At 43.1% G+C, this 13,684-nt stretch overlaps 1 protein-coding gene across 1 annotated transcript in view; it reads left to right on the forward strand.

Moving 5' to 3' along the window:
- Positions 1-13,684, forward strand: part of E2F5 (E2F transcription factor 5) — a 29,370-nt gene that overhangs the window by 703 nt on the left and 14,983 nt on the right. Inside the window, exons 2-5 of the mRNA XM_061602397.1 lie at positions 7,711-7,820; positions 9,301-9,462; positions 10,286-10,329; positions 11,086-11,150. Of these exons, the coding sequence (XP_061458381.1) occupies positions 7,711-7,820; positions 9,301-9,462; positions 10,286-10,329; positions 11,086-11,150 (381 nt within the window). The remainder of the gene's footprint in view (positions 1-7,710; positions 7,821-9,300; positions 9,463-10,285; positions 10,330-11,085; positions 11,151-13,684) is intronic.

Consider the following 13,684-nt stretch of genomic DNA (forward strand, 5'->3'; position numbering starts at 1 on the left):
CCTTTATGTTCTGAGGGATCCAAAGGGAGAATCTGCGGACTAGGATCTGGTGAGGGGGGAAATGCAGAGTCAGATTAGGAAAGCTAAAGGTCCATTTGTAATATATGTTTATTCGCCCCTTTCCTCGAGCCAGCGTACGCGGTTTTGTTACCTTACCTCCCCTGCCGCACTTTATCTTCACAGCAACTCTGCGAAGTAGGCTAGTCTTAGGGTTCAGTTGCTTACCAATGCATTTATGTCCCATGTTAGTCTTGTTTCCTTCTGCATGCAAGTGACTTGATATCTCCGTTTTCTCTAAGGAACTGTGGGCAGTATGAACTTTCTGCTCTTTCTCCCACTGTCTCTTATCTCCGCAAACAGCTCTGTAAGGTTGGTTAGGCTGAGAAATGGTGACTGGCTCAAACGCGCACAATAAACTTCTGTGGCTGAACAGGAATTCGAACCCAGGTCTCTCTAGTCTAAACCCAGTCCTTAACTGCTACATTTGCTGAGCTAGCTCGTGGCCCGCAAACACTCTTTGCCTATATGCTCTTTACATCATTGTGTGTTTGAGACCAGCTGATGGAAATTTTGGGGGCATTACCATGCCCCCCATGAATTCTTGCAACATGTGGAGGATAACTCTGTATAGGACTTCTTCTCTCCCCCCCCCCCCCGAGTTTGTATTTCCTGGAAATGTTCTTAAGTAGAAGTGTGCATAACTTCTGAACTCTTGCAGCATCTCTGTATTGGAGAGGTGGATGGAGGTGTTTAGGAGGTGTTGGATTCAGGTAGCTTCCTTTTTTAGGGGGAGTAGGAGAAGGTGTAGCTAAGCAGTAGAGTTATGTTAAGAAATCAGTGTTGTGTTTTGAGGAGATACCAAGTTAGGAAGATAGGGAACTGCATGAAAATCACACCTGAGAATTGTTGGCCTAAGGCTGTAGAGTGAATTCCTTGGAGAAGTGAGATTTGAATCCAGCTCTCTCCTGTAATCCAAGCTGGGGTGATGAGAAATCTTAGGCAAAATAGACAATGTTTTTGTAAAGAATTTTGAGGGGTTGTAGTGGTGGTGAGTTTGGAGCAGCTATGGAAAGGAAGTTGTGGGGGGTCATGATCAGGTGGTTCTAGTCCTGGAGTTGGATAAAGGTTGTAATTCCGGCTGTATTCTGCACTCCATTGATGGCCCAGGGCCATCTATTTAAATGGAAATGATAACGGCCTGTTTCCCAAGACCCTTTAATACACAGGGAAAAGGAAAGATTGTAAAATATAAAACAATTCTCCCCCCCCCCCAAAAAAAAATACAAGCTCGCAGCAACAGCAGTAAGTCCCAATGAATTCATTAGGTTTTGTGTCCAAGTTAACATGTCTAGGATCAACTTATCTGAATACTCTTACTAGTAGAGTAGGTTAGTCCTTTGCTCCAGCACCAGAAATTGAAGCGTTTCCAACATATATTTAGCTCACGTTTATATTCACCTGGGTAAAGCAGTTGCATTCCAGCTAAGGATAAATTTGTACATTACCCAACTGAAGATCCTCTGCATGGCAGAGAAGCATGTGTGTGCACCTTCCTCTATCATGCATCATGAAGGAGAATGTAATGTGAATGCTCCTCATATAACTAGTTAATGCTAGGTCAGTTAAGCAAAAGATCCCCCTCATCCATGATGTGATCCCGGATGAGAGGGCAGGCCTGGCTTGCATCACAGAGACCTGGATGGATGAGGCTGCGGGTCCCATCTTAGTGGCCGCATGCCCCACTGGGTTTCTGTTTGCGCAGCAGCTGAGGATTGGTGGCCGGGGGGGGGGAGGAGTGGCAGTTCCCTGTTTCTCTCCAGGATACCACTCTGTGAGACTAAGATCACTGATTGTCTCTACTGGCGATTGGGCCCAACGGGCAGTCTCGGGTTTCTATTGATTTATCGGCCACCACGCTGCACCTCAGACTCCGTGGCCGAGGTGCTGGAGGTGGTCTCGGATGTATGTGCGCAATCCCCAAACTTGGTAGTTCTGGGGGATTTTAATGTGCACTCCGAGGCCCCTCTCTCAGGAGCGGCCCGAGACTTTCTGGATTCGATGGCAGCCTGGGAGCTACAACCTATTCAAACAGGACCTACTCATGCAGCAGGTCATGCCCTTGACCTGGTCTTTTTGTCAGGAGAGGTGGGCAGCGACTTGGAAGTCTGGTCACTGCCCCCCTGTCCTGGTTGGACCATTATTTGGTCAGAATAGACCTTCATGTGTCCCCTCCCCCTCAGAGAACTGGAGGGCTCACCAGGACGTTTCGCCCGAGGCGGCTGTTGAACCTGGATGGCTTCATACGCGAACTGGGAGATTTTCTAAATGCTATTGATGGCCAATCAGCTGAGACCTTGGTGTCCAGCTGGAATGCAGGGGTGACCGAGGCGGTGGACCGGTTGGCCCCGAAACGCCCCCTCCCTTTAGATAGATGCAGGACAGCACCTTGGTACACCCCACGGTTGCGTGGCTTACGGCAGGAGGTAAGACGGCTTGAACGCCGTTGGTGAAAGACACGTGCAGAGGCGGATAGAACTCAGAGTAGAGTAGCAGTGGCCGCTTACCAGACGGCAATGAGGAGAGCAAAAAGGGAGTTTTTTGCGGCCTCCATAGCTGCTGCGGAAAGCTGCCCAAGGAGACTGTTTCAGGTGGTCCAAAGCTTGGTGAGGCCAGCTGTGCCAGACCCGACAGAACATGCCTTGGCCTCCTGTAATGACTTCGCAAAAATTTGCGGACAAAATCGATTACATCAAGAATTCCCCTGCCACAGCCTCAGTAATGGAACCAGAAATAACCATCGAACCCTCAGGGTCTTGGGATAGTTAACAGCTTCCTTCCTCTGAGGAAATCACCAGGGCCCTATCCTCGCTTAAACCAACTTCTTGTATACTCGACCCTTGCCCAGCGTGGCTTATTATGAGCTGTAAAGACAAACTTGGCAAGTGGATTAAGGCAATGGTGAATGCGTCTCTTGATGAAGGCCATCTGCCATCAGCCTTTAAAGAGGCAGTAGTAACCCCAATTTTGAAAAAGCCCTCCTCAGACCCCTTGGATTTAAACAATTTCCGCCCAGTTTCAAATCTGCCATTCCTGGGTAAATTGGTCGAATGGGTGGTGGCGATTCAATTACAGGTGTACTTAGATGAAGTGAACTACCTTGATCCATTTCAATCAGGATTCTGACCCAGTCATGGGACACAAGTAGCCCTGGTGGATGACGTGAGAAGGGCACTAGATAGAGGGGAGCATATCCTCCTTGTTCTCCTGGACCTTTCGGCGGCTTTCGACACTGTCAACCACGATATCTTGTTAGATCGCCTTGAGACTCTGGGGATTGGAGGCACAGTTTTACGGTGGTTCCGCTCCTTCCTCTCTGGGAGATACCAGAGAGTGGTACTGAGAGAGGAGGTCTTGGAGCCTTGGCCTCTTACATGTGGGGTACCACAGGGCTCTATCCTCTCTCCCCGATGTTTTTTTATGTCTATGTAAGGCCACTGGGAGATATCATCAGGAGATCTGGACTGCAATTCCATCAATACGCAGATGATACCCAGATTTTCCTCTCATTTAAGTCCCCCCCACTGGTGGCGATAGAAAGGCTATCTAATTGTCTGGAGGCTGTGAGGGATTGGATGAGCAGGAGTAAACTTAGACTGAATCCCGATAAAACCGAGGTTCTGTTGGTGGGTGATAAAGAGAAGCTGGGGATTACGGATTTGGTGCTTAATGGGATACAACTGCCCCTAAGAGATCATGTCCAGAGTTTGGGGGTCATTCTTGACTCCCAGCTATCCATGGAGGCACAGGTAGCAGCTGTTAGTCGGGTGGCGCTTTACCAACTTCACCTCATTCGTAGGATACGCCCTTACCTCCTGAGCCACCTGCTCCCTAATGTGGTACATGCTCTGGTTCTGTCCCGGCTGGACTATTGTAATGCATTATATGTGGGTCTTCCCTGGAGAACGGTCCGTAAGCTGCAACTAGTGCAGAATGTGGTGGCTCACCTGATTAAGGGCTGCCGCCGCCATGATCATATTACCCCAGTACTTAAGGAACTGCACTGGCTACCTGTGGTTGCTAGGGCCAAATTTAAGATCCTGGCTTTAACTTTCAAGGCGCTCTAGAGGATGGCCCACTTTACCTACAGAGTCACCTCCACTCGCACCAGGGGCGCCGGCTTACAAGATCGTCCTTGAATGGTTCACTTCTTATTCCCCCAACAAAAGCAGCGAGATAGGGGAGGACACGGTCCAGAGCTTTTTCAGTAGTGGCTCCCTCACTTTGGAATTCTTTGCCAACTGACCTCCGTCAGGCCCCTTCCTTGTTATGCTTTCGTCAGACCTTGAAAACCTGGCTCTTTAACCAAGCTTGGGAAGGGGGTTAAGGTGGCAGAGGGTAGTTCCGTGGAGGTTTATTCAGTTTTAAAATTTTATATTGTTTGCTTTTTGAATCGTTTTTACATGGATTGTATTGTATTTTGTTGTACATCGCCCAGAGTGGCAGATTAACCTCTGACAGATGGGCGTCTAACAAATCTAATAAATAAATAAATGGGTTCTAATGGATCTAGTCAGAGGCTGTGTACATCATATGTTTCAAGCACATGACTTCCCCCCAAAAATCATGGAAACTGTAGTTTGTTAAGGATGCTGGGAATTGTAGCTCTATGAGGGGTAGACAACAGTTCTGAAGATTCTTTTGTGGGAAGTCATGTGCTTTAAATGTATGGTGTGTACACAACCTAAGTCAGATGTAGTGATGATTTCAGTGAGATTTAAATATAGCTAACAGTCTGGCTCCAAGCTTACCACATGTGCATGCCTTTTCCTTTAAACATGGGGATGGGAGAAGTGATATCTTATGTAAAGGCCTGCTTGTGAACTGGTCATGTTATACATTACGTTTTGTGCAAGGTGGAGAGAGTCATGTGCATCCATTGTACCATGGGAAAATGATCTTTGGGCGAGTATACCAACCAGCTCTTAGACCTACATTGCTGTATTAAGATTCCATCTTCACTCCAATTAAAGCAGGGATGGGGAACGTTTTTCAACCTGAGGGTCAAATTCTCTCTGACGGGTCCTATGCCAAAAGTGGGTGGGACCAGAGGCAAAAGTGGGTAGAGCAATAAATGTGATTCTTAGTTTTGTACAGTAGGTTACATTCCTGCCATGCGGAAGTTTGGTTTCTAGATATGCACCCGTCTTTACCACTATCCATTCAGGCAAAAAGCATTATCCCAGTTAAAGGGCATATTTTAGCCAGGCAAAACCACTTGCGAAGGGCTCTGAGAAGGGCTGGTGAGGAGTGTGGACAAGAGAGGTGGTGTGACCTGGGGAGAGTCCTGAGGACTACATGAGAGGCCACATTCAGCCCCCAGGCCTGAGTTTCCCTGCCCTTGACTGAAAGACATGTTAGCATGGAACTCTATATGTGTGTAGATGTGGCTGAGTCGTTGTCCTTTGTTTAGGAATTCTGAAAAGTTCAATCTCATAATTAATCCTGATTGGAAAGTATGGAAGAGCGTACTTAATGGGTGCACTGTGCACATTATTGGGTTTCATCTCTACGGGATTCACTCCTGCATCTGGTTTTGTGGTCTACACACAGTGTTGTGATTGCTTGAGTGTTGTAAAAATGGAGAGAGCAGGAGGATATATGAGACCGTAGTAAAGAAGATAAATCAAGTGGTGGCAGTTTGTGATTTCCTTTGTTAGTCACTTCTCTTAATATATTTCCCTTGTGCACTGGTCCATACCCGTTTTACAAAGATATGTGTAGTTTTGTAACTCAGGAATTTGGCTCCGTTTGAGTGGGGGGAAATATGTGCATCATGTAGTTTTGTTCCTTGGCAGCCGTATCTCTTGATATCATACAGTGTTAGGTTAGTGAGTGATAGATGAGTGTGACCAGCCAAAAAGAGCCTCCTGGGCCAAATTGGGCAGCCTGAGGGGCCTAATTTGACCCTTAAGCTGACGGTTTCTCACTGCTGACATAGCAGATTTCCTTATATGTTTTGCAACAACAAAAGACATTTCTTGTAGGCGTTTTAGAACATAACATGTATGGAGGTGTGTAAGAAAGTAGTCCATAGTTTTGTTTGCAATATTATGCCTCAATACTGGGTGATTTTTTTCGATCAGCTAGGAATGTCATGATAACTGTCCCAGGATATATTTAAATATGCTTTAGATGTTTACTGCTGGTCAGTATTCTTTGTTGTTACCTGTTTTCTGCCAAGTTTTGATATTCCCCTAATTTCCAAAAAGCACCCTTATACTGATTTTTTTTCCTTTAATTGAAACCAGTGCCAAAAATGTACTGAATTGAAAAATGTACTGAAATTCAAATGTTTGAATTTGCAAATGTACTGCAACACTTCTATAAAAAAAAACCTTTTTTTACTATGCTGTAAGAGAAATCCAGGTTTAGCAGCATAGATCAATTCTGGTTAAATCACATTTGCCTTATCTTCCCTCTGTTATTAGCTGGAGATACAGTGGAACAGGACTAATGGAAGCTGGAGTTTTAATTTTGTGCTTAGGATTGTGTCTTTAGTTTTGAATGATCATCTGTAAACACAGATTTGGAGAAGATTGTTATAGGCTGAATTGATGGTTGCAGCCTGGATCAAAACAACGAATGTGATTTACATTGCTTCTCCAGTATGGACATGGAAACATATCTTGGAGATGAAGAAGCTACCACTGAAAGCTGTATTTTTTGTGGTTGCTAGAAAGTATATGTGTATATCCCTGGGTTAAAGAACAATCCAAAGTCCTATTTGTTGGAATAGGAGGAGAAGTAAAAGAGGTGTCTTTCACAAAATAATACTAAAGTGAAATATGTCTGTTGGAATGGGGGTGGAGACTCAGGCAGCCTGATCCTCAAAGAATTCACATTGGTAAGAGTCCTGGACCCATGCCAATGCAAAAGTTTGACACTCACAGCTTAGGCTGCTAATCACGTTGGCTGTTACTTGCAGGTTGAACTTTACTCGCTTTCTGCTGTTACTTTCAGCAACACTGTGGATGCAATAATGCAAAGTGTCCTAGAGCACATCGCTCAAGCATCCCTGGTTTTAACTTTTTTTCTTTTCATCTTGTTACTACTTATGCTCATAAGGTCCGTGATTTCGTTCATTTAGTGTGTTCATCACTGAGGTTCCCTCTTAATCATTGCCCTTTGTATTTGGAATGATAACAAAATGATAACAAACTTATAATAACATTGTACTTCCATAAAAGATGTTAAGAAGTCTATCTTCCTTTGCTACAATGAATTATCAATTCCCCCTCCCTCCCACTAGTCTTAGTCCCATATTTTTTTTAAAATGCCAGATTATTCCTTCGTTTCCAGTTGAAGAAAGGCCATACTATCTTTTCAACTCCCCCCTCACCATTTCCCCACTTCTCATGCATGGCTAATTCTGAAAGAACTTGTTCCCATGTGGGGACTTCTATGAGCATGTTTTGAGAAAGTCATTCTAATAGGCATTTTGTTTGTTTGAAGGTGACTGTCCCTGTCCCAGAGTCGGGGAGGGTGGTCTGAGGCATCCAATTGGACATCTGTGACTGTGGCAGGTTGAAGATCTACCATTTTAGGCTTGTGATTAATATTCTCTAGGAGGTTTGTACAGCTTCACTGAAGCTGTTTAATGAGGCTCCCCTTTTGCCCTTCATCTGCATATATTGTTCTTTCTCTTACTAGGCTGCAGATACACTTGCTGTGAGACAAAAAAGGCGGATTTACGACATCACCAATGTTTTGGAAGGGATAGATCTCATAGAAAAAAAGTCAAAAAACAGTATCCAGTGGAAGTAAGGAACCAATTTTATTTTTTTTTCCGCATAGAAATGTTGAAGGCTATTTCCCTTCACAGGATGAATGTTATAATTGTTAGATATTTTTGTAATGGTAATAATATATGTCAGCAACCATCCATTTCTGTTATCTCTGCAGGCACTAGTCTGCAGACAGTGGTTTGGCAGAACCTGGAAATACATTTTGCCAGAAATACGAACTCTTTCATTGGTGGTCAGGCAACAGAGGCATCGCAATTTCAAGACATCACAAATGAAAACCCAAAAAGAGATGGCTTACCTCTGTTGTGCACAACTTTTGAAAAAAGTTTTTCCCTTACAAATGCAACTGCTAGCACATTCTTATATCACATGTTGATTAAAATTTGATATGATTGACATAGATAAAATTTTCAGTGCACCATCCTTGCCTTTTGTTCTGCTCAGCAACTTATAAGGCTGTATCATAATGGAAATGGAATACTTGCTGATCCAGTACAAAAATGATCCATATATGGTGAGTAAGAAAAATAGAATCTGAGCCTGGTGGTCCATGATTCATGTGTAAGACTTGGAGCCCAGGCAAACTCAGCAAACATAACAGATCAGGTCCCATAGACTCATCTTCTGCAGGTGATAAAACAAGACTGTGAAGAAGTCAGTGAGTTGCTTGGAGAGCTACATGGGACCTTAAAACTTTTTTTCACAAGTTGTGCACCTGAAAATTAAATGTTAATGCAGCATAGGAAGCTTCTAATGCTTGTCTGTGTGGGGCTGTCAATACATTGGGCCAGTTCTAAATCATCTTGTCTTGATCCCCAGTCTATTTTTCTAAGCTGTACATGAGCGATAAACAATAAGCAGAATTAAATGTCCATGTTTTAGTAGACATGTAGGTGAACATTGGTTAAAGTATGAAAATAACATTTTCTAAGTTGTTCCCACTGTTAAAAGAAACAACTAGATGAGGCAGCTGTTATGAAAAAGAATTTGAATGTTCAATCAAAGTAGTAGAAGAGAAAAAAACCAGATAGGCATGTGTTTTTGTCTGTCTTAAAAATGTTTACAATTTTGAAATTTGGATGTAGTTTTAAAATTGTTTAAATATGTGTTTTAATTGTAGATCGAAGTTTTAGTTTGTACACTGCCCAGAGAGCTTCAGCTATGGGGCGGTATAGAAATTTAATTAAATAAATAAATAAATAATTTTTCAGCTATATAATTTTTCATTCACCTCACACACGGGGACCTGTGGCCCTCCTGATGTTGCTGGACTTCAGTTCCCATCATACCTGATTTTTGGCCATGCTGACAGGCCAATGGGAGAGAAAGGCCAACAGCAGGTTCCCTACTCCTATCATACCAAATCAAAAATGTTATTCTAGCTTAGCTCAGGACACCCTTTATAAAATTAACGCTTCTTAAAAACACTATTATAATTTCTTTGCTGTTTTTGCCTATTTGTTGTTTGGTAGCATTAACTTTTTGCTCTCTTAAGAGGTGTTGGTGCCGGTTGTAACACAAAGGAAGTCGTAGATAGACTGAGATACCTTGAAGCAGAAATTGAAAATTTAGAACTAAAAGAAAAGGAGCTGGATCAGCAGAAATTGTGGTTACAGCAAAGCATCAAAAATGTTAAGGAAGATTCTACAAATAAAAGATATCCTTTAAAACATGCTGTGTGATTCTTGCAAATAGAATTATTGCAACTATCCTTTGGTGAAACAAGGCACACAGAAAATGGAGATGGGAGAAGTGATGGGCATTTTCTGTAATGGAGGTTAGGGGAGAAGGTTGCAAACAGTTAGGCTAATTCTCTGTCTGGCTATTGGAAGTGAGCGGTGGAGGCAGAGTTTCTTGGTGGAATAATGAGGAAAGTGAATTGTACATCGTGTATGCCATCTTACCTCCAGTCCAACTAAGGACAAAATGCCATTGGTAGCTTATTATTAGCTACCAGTTTGATCCCATTCATCTTTACTCAGGAGTAAGTGTCATCATATTTACTGTCTTGGATCAAAAGGTGTCATTTCAAGAATGGAAAGCATTTCTGCTCACACAAGGCAGGGCTCAGTTTTCACTTATTCCCCACCCACTGCAGCTTTCTGCACTATGTTGCATGTTGATACAGAAGGTCCCACAATCTTCAGATGCCGTTTCTGGGCTGCAGGAAATAAGGGTGCCAGCATTAACTAAAATAAGGTATCCTGACTTTTACAAAAAAACATTTTCCACTTACGCAATTGCACCTTTGGATTCAGGCCAATGAGCTTAGTCTCCAGTAAGATCATCTAGGCCATTTTATATCCCAAGTTATAAAATGGGAGGAGCCTATTTTTAACTGTACAATTTCTGTCATTGCCCCATTTTATACCAGGCAAAATATTGAAATAGAACTGTTGTAAACTTCCAAAAATTTAATTGAAAAGGTCAGCAGACTTGTGTTATCTGTTTGTTCTGAAAATTTCCTTGACGCAGACCACTTTTTCCTACATCACACATGAAGACATTTGTGACTGCTTCAGTGGTAAGTTGCTGAGAATTTTGATCTGTTTGTAAATGGTACCAAGGGAAAACCCACTAGTGTCCACTGTGGTCCACATAAGAGTTGCTGCCGTTGGTTTAATCACACAGCAGTTGATTGAAAATAATATTGAGTTAGCTTTCTGTTTTTGCAGATGTGGGGATATATCTGTATTATTAAAGAAATCCTCAAGAACCATTAGCAGAAGACCAACTTGCTTTCACTTTATGTTATGAATGGAGAACTTGTTGCCTTCTAGATGTTCTTAACTCCCATCAACTTTAATTATTGGCTATGGCTCATGGAAGTTGCAGTCTAACAACATCTGCTTTATGCGCCCCTGCTTTATGCAGACCTGGACTTGGGCTGCAATCTTAAAATACACAAAAGAGTAAGCCCCGTTGAACACAGTGGGACTTAACTTGTGAGTAAATATGTTAAAGAGAAGGCAGCACCAGATTTTAATTTTTTTTTTATTTTTTTGGTGGTAGGGGTGAGGAAATAAAGCTGGCAAAATACAGAAAAGTGAAATGGCCAATTTGGGATCACTTAGAGCTTCTTTCTCAGAAATATGACATTTCAAATTGATCATGTAAATTTGCAAGTATTAAGCTGGATTTTATGTTGTACATTTATTTTTATAGGTATTCATGTCCTATTGACCATGTCCTCTGCACAGTTTTTAAAAATTGATTGTGTAGCCTTCAGGAATGTGTGTGCATGCATGTAGTTAACACTTGACAATTACTCTATAACCAGGGGATACACTACTAGCAATTCAGGCTCCTTCCGGGACACAGTTAGAAGTTCCTGTACCTCATGTGGTATGTATATACAGTTGTTTTAAACTGCTTGATTAGAAAAAAAAAATTGTGTCCAAGCAGCACCTGTACTCTAATTGGGGGTTATGCTTGAGGAATGACTTTGTTTAATGAATAACACAGAATAATATTTCTAGTACCTTTTATGATAGTATTTTTTATGTTCTTAAAAACATGCAGCATTCATTATTTCAACTATTTTGATATAAATTATTACTTTGGTAAGGGTATTGGTTGTGTGTGTGTGTTTTATTTGTTTTCCCTTTTGCTCTTATGGAAATGATCTTTGCCTAGTTCTTACAGTATTGCGTCTCCAGGAGGGAGGGAAGTTGTGCTTGGGACGTGATCACCTGGGGAGCGGGGGAGGCAACTGCAGTGGTTCTAGGTAAGGAGAGGTATGGTGTAGGAGAGGGGGCAGACCAGGTAAAGGGCAGACCTCACAGACAATTGGTGCTTGTGCCATGTGCTGGCCCTCTCTCCAGTCTGAAGAATTGCAGTTGACTTATCAGCCAGCCCTTGGGTCTGTGGCTGGTGCTGTTGAATGTCTAGCCCAGGGGTTCTCAACAAGTGGAGAATTCCCCCCCGGGGGGGAATTTTAGGGTTCCGGGGGGGAATTGGGGCCACTATTCAGCAAAGTGTGGTGTCCTGTAGATTATGTACAATCTGTAAAATTGTAGTTAGTTTTTAATTTAATCTGCGACATTCAATAAAGTTTATTGAATGTCACAGATTAAAATCAATTCTTGAACATGCAGCATTATTTTCATTTGCAAAATTAAATTCTTATTTAAAGACCAGAAAGTGCTCCAAGAAATTGTGTTATAATATAAACTAAGAAATTTTTCTCTGACGAGAAACACCACCGTCAGTCACAAAACGTCAACACGCTATGAGAGACTATCTTGGGAAGGGGGGAATTATATTCTGAACAATGGTGAAAGGGGGGAATGGAGCAAAAAAGGTTGAGAACCACACTCTATCCAGTTTTTAAAAATATCTCCCTTTTTCATGACTTGATTGTGGATGAGGAGGCCGACCTGGTCTGTGTTACTGAGACCTGGGTGGGTGAGCAGGGTGGAGTGTGTCTCACCCAGCTGTGCCTACCTGGATACTCAGTTCAGCATCAAGGGAGATTCGAGGGTTGGGGAAGGGGTGTTGCTGTGGTCTATAGGGGTTCCATCTCCCTCTCCAGGCTTCCTGTCCGCTTGAGTGGGGATCTGTTCTAGAGTGTCTGTACCTGGTGTTGGGTAATCGGGACAGATTAGGGATTCTGCTGGTTTACAGCCCGCCTCGCTGCCCAGCAGTCTCCCTGCCTGAGCTGACAGAAATAGTCTTGGATATGGTGTCGAAGACTGCCGTGACAACCATGGGGCTATCCCAGCATGTCTTCCACTCAACTCATGTGGCAGGCCACACTCTGGATCTGGGTTTTTTTACTAGGTGGTGATCTCTGCCCCTTTACATCTGCAGATGTGGCAGTGGATGTTCTAGATCAGTGTCTTGCCTTGGTAATGGACTGGATGAGAGCCAATAAACTGAAGCTTAATCCAGACAAGACTGAGGCACTGTTAGTGGGTGGCTCCCTAAACCTGGAGGATGAGGCATGGCTTACTCTGGATGCGGGTATACTCCCTCTGAAGGAGCAACTATTTAGCTTGGGGGTACTTCTGGATCCATTACTGTTGCTTGAGGCTCAAGTAACAGTGGTTACATATCGAGTGCCTTTCAACAGCATCAGCTCATGGTGCAGCTGTGCCTCTATCTGGACAGGGATAACCTAACTTCAGTTGTCTACACTCTGGTAACCTAGGATGGACTACTGCAATGCATTATACATTCGGAAACTGCAGCTAGTGCAGAATTAGGGAGCAAGACTGTTGACCAGAATCGGATGGACGGAACATATAAGACCTATTCTGGCATGACTGCACTGGCTACCAATTAGTTTCTGAGCTCAATTTAAAGTGCTGGTTTTGACCTATAAAGCCTTACGCAGTCCAGGACCGCAGTACCTCAAGGACAACCTCTCCCCACAGTTTTGCGTGTCCCTCACCTGATGTCATCTGACATCAGGAGACGGACAGATGGATGTGACTTGGCTCAAGTGGCCTCACGGCCCAAATGGGAAGATCTGGTGGGTCTAATTATGCCCCTAGGTCACAGGTTCCCCAACTGTGGTATAAGTGGAACAATTGCCACCAAAAGCTGTGGTGACATTCACTGGAATTTTGATGTAGTTCTGTAATAGCGAATTCAGTGTGCATGGTCATTTCTAGATAATTTGTTTCCTGACATCTCGTGATGGTCTTGATCATGTGAAGATATAGGGAGTTTATTATGTGACACACTTTAGAAGTAGGAGCGAAGGGATACCTGTATTTTTCTTTATGCATTGATAATATTAGAAACATGATGCTCTTGTATTCAGAAGAAGCCAACAAGGGTCAACTTATCACGAAACAGATTCTCTACTTTCATCTACAGCTTTTTACTTCAATTAAATTTGGCTTAATTGCTGATTCTACTTCCATAAAGGA

Source organism: Rhineura floridana, chromosome 1, assembly GCF_030035675.1.
Source record: "Rhineura floridana isolate rRhiFlo1 chromosome 1, rRhiFlo1.hap2, whole genome shotgun sequence".
Taxonomy (NCBI): domain Eukaryota; kingdom Metazoa; phylum Chordata; class Lepidosauria; order Squamata; family Rhineuridae; genus Rhineura; species Rhineura floridana.